General features: G+C 36.0%; 1 protein-coding gene across 2 annotated transcripts in view; it reads right to left on the minus strand.

Moving 5' to 3' along the window:
* Positions 1-262: 262 nt before the first annotated feature.
* LOC101848779 (mitochondrial import inner membrane translocase subunit Tim10-B) overlaps positions 263-2483 on the minus strand; it is a 12254-nt gene continuing 10033 nt past the window's right edge. Inside the window, exon 2 of one of the 2 annotated variants that reach the window (XM_005108571.3) lies at positions 263-2323. In XM_005108571.3, the coding sequence (XP_005108628.1) occupies positions 2116-2323 (208 nt within the window). In that variant the 3' untranslated portion in view covers positions 263-2115. The remainder of the gene's footprint in view (positions 2324-2483) is intronic. The other variant, XM_035972469.1, reaches the window with a different exon arrangement.

Consider the following 2483-nt stretch of genomic DNA (forward strand, 5'->3'; position numbering starts at 1 on the left):
TGCAGAGAGACGTGTGACACGGTCACAAGCTCTTGGCAAACTCTTGTCCAGCCTATAATCCTGACTGAGCTCTCTGTGGCTTCTGGTTATTTTTTATTTTCTAATCTGAAAGACAAGCTCCCTGGACGAGTTTGACAGGAAATATAATCAGAACCCAGCAAGAGCTACCAATTTAAACACACAAAAAGAAGACAAAACCCCCCCAAAAAAAACACACAAACGAAACAATGTAGGCCTACAATGCAAATTTTAAAAGAAGGCATTATATTTCAACTTTTTATTTCTTTATTATATTTAAAAAGGATGAAATAAAAAACATGAAATCTGAAACAAAGATATCCACTTAAATTAAATAGGACATTATTACACAGACATCCTGCATACCTTATTTTGCTATAAATTATACAAGTACAAGCGTGACAGAAATATAAGAACTCATTATAATAACAAATCCGTCGTAGTATGTCATCATCACACTCCACTCATTACCAGATTCAGAAAAAGAAAAACCTGACAACTTTCGTTCAAACTCAACAGGCACTCGATGCAAAACATCAATTACATTGTAATTGTAATTAGGAGTTGTGCACAAAAATCACTGACTGTAAAATTTTGAACAGCCCATTACATTGATCTATCTAACAAAAGAGGAAAAAAAAGAAAGAAAATCAATTGAAGGCACTGGCCGAATTTAAAATAAAAAGAGGTGTTTCTACTACATGTAACAGATCAGATTGTCAACTCCTCCAGTGCAGAAAAGAAAACCTGCTAGATCTAATTACAAAAGAAAACTAAAAGTAAAAGACTTGCAACACTTTGGTTAGAGTTAGAGACAATTGTTTCATGTGTACTTACTACTTAATAATTAACTAAAAACCTCCCAGTTCCAAAACATTAAATATATTTTTCGATCCATTGAAGGTGGCAAGGTTTTCCTTCACAAACGGTCCTTCCATCAACTGCAGCCTGATCCAATCCTTGAAAAATCAACCGTGCCAGGTCACAAGTAGAGTAGCATTTATTTGATGAAAATTTCGTCCAACAGCCAATTAGTAAGCTACCATGTCTCATACATTACCTTGCTGGGTCATGTTCGTCTTTCGTTTTCTTTTGGACAGAATACAAATTTAAAGTAAGTTGAAACGTTCGGAATTCCAGGCAAAATTCGATGAAGCAAAGCAATCATTTGAGAGTGTGCAATCCCCACTCAATCATGCAGATCCAGCCCATTCGACCAATGTTAGTTTTTAAAGCATCCCTCCCTGGCAACTTCCGTTGACACTGCCCAGACTCACTCTACTGTTCTATTATAACTCGTTCATAACAACATCAAAATAATGTATTCAACTAAATGTAAAATAAATCATACATTATTTATCATGTAGGCTACCATTTGAAAACTTCTCTTTTGCAAAGTATTTTTTCATGAATCATACAACAATGGATGCAATCCATCCTGAAAAACAGAAAAATTAATTTGCACCAGGTGCAAGCTCCTTCCTTCAGAACATGCTACTCCGACAAATTTTGATTTTCTGCAATGAAAAGTTTTCAGGAATTGTTGTAATTTTATTTACAAGATGAATCTAGAATTCACCTGATAGCATTGGCATTACTGATCACCCTTTTACAACTTACTTACACTCACAATTTCAGGTTTAGTCTTGAGATTATTGGCTAACAATTTTGAAACCGATGGAGCATACTTTCTGGTTTTCCTACTTAATTTTAAGAAAGAGAATGAAAGACATTGAGAGAATTTAATGAACTTAGAACACGTAGTGTACTGTAGTGAAAATCCAAATTTAATTGAAAGTGAGTGCTCAAAATATCAATACTTAAAACTCTGCAAGGAGCTGGTAATTAAAACAGTAAAATGATTAACTAGATCCACTGGACATACCCACATAATCCATCCTGCAGTTCTTCCGCAGCTTACACTTACAAAGCAATTCATTCACTCAGCAGAACTGTAACCTTCTCATGAAAGCAGTCAGTTCAAAGACAAAAAGTGGCACTGTACGGGAAATCCCCTCATGGTCCAGTCTTTTTCACAGACAACAAAACATCTTACTTTCAATAACATGGTTTACACTAAAACACTCAGCTAATACACTAGTTCCCTGTGGGTTGCACTTGTTGTTGCATTTTCTTCATGGTGGCTTCATCTTGCTGAGATAATGCAGTCAGTTTTTTACCGATTCTGTCATGCACCTCTAAATACTTGGCAACACAGCGATCAATGCACACAGACTCTCCTTTGGAAAGATCAGGTTCTTTGTACTTGGCAGGGATGCACTTCTTCTGGCATGCTGCTGTCATTCTGTTGTGGGGATGACAAAGACATCAAAGTTATGGTAGTAGTAAAAAAAAAGAAAATTCATGAAGCCAAAAATATAACATATTACTTAAAAATAAAAAGCAGACCAAGCTGGAGTTGAAACAGCACCTGAAAAAAAAAAGGGGGGGGGGGGGGGGGGGGA

This window comes from Aplysia californica, unplaced genomic scaffold (genome assembly GCF_000002075.1).
Source record: "Aplysia californica isolate F4 #8 unplaced genomic scaffold, AplCal3.0 scaffold00700, whole genome shotgun sequence".
Classification (NCBI taxonomy): Eukaryota; Metazoa; Mollusca; class Gastropoda; order Aplysiida; family Aplysiidae; genus Aplysia; species Aplysia californica.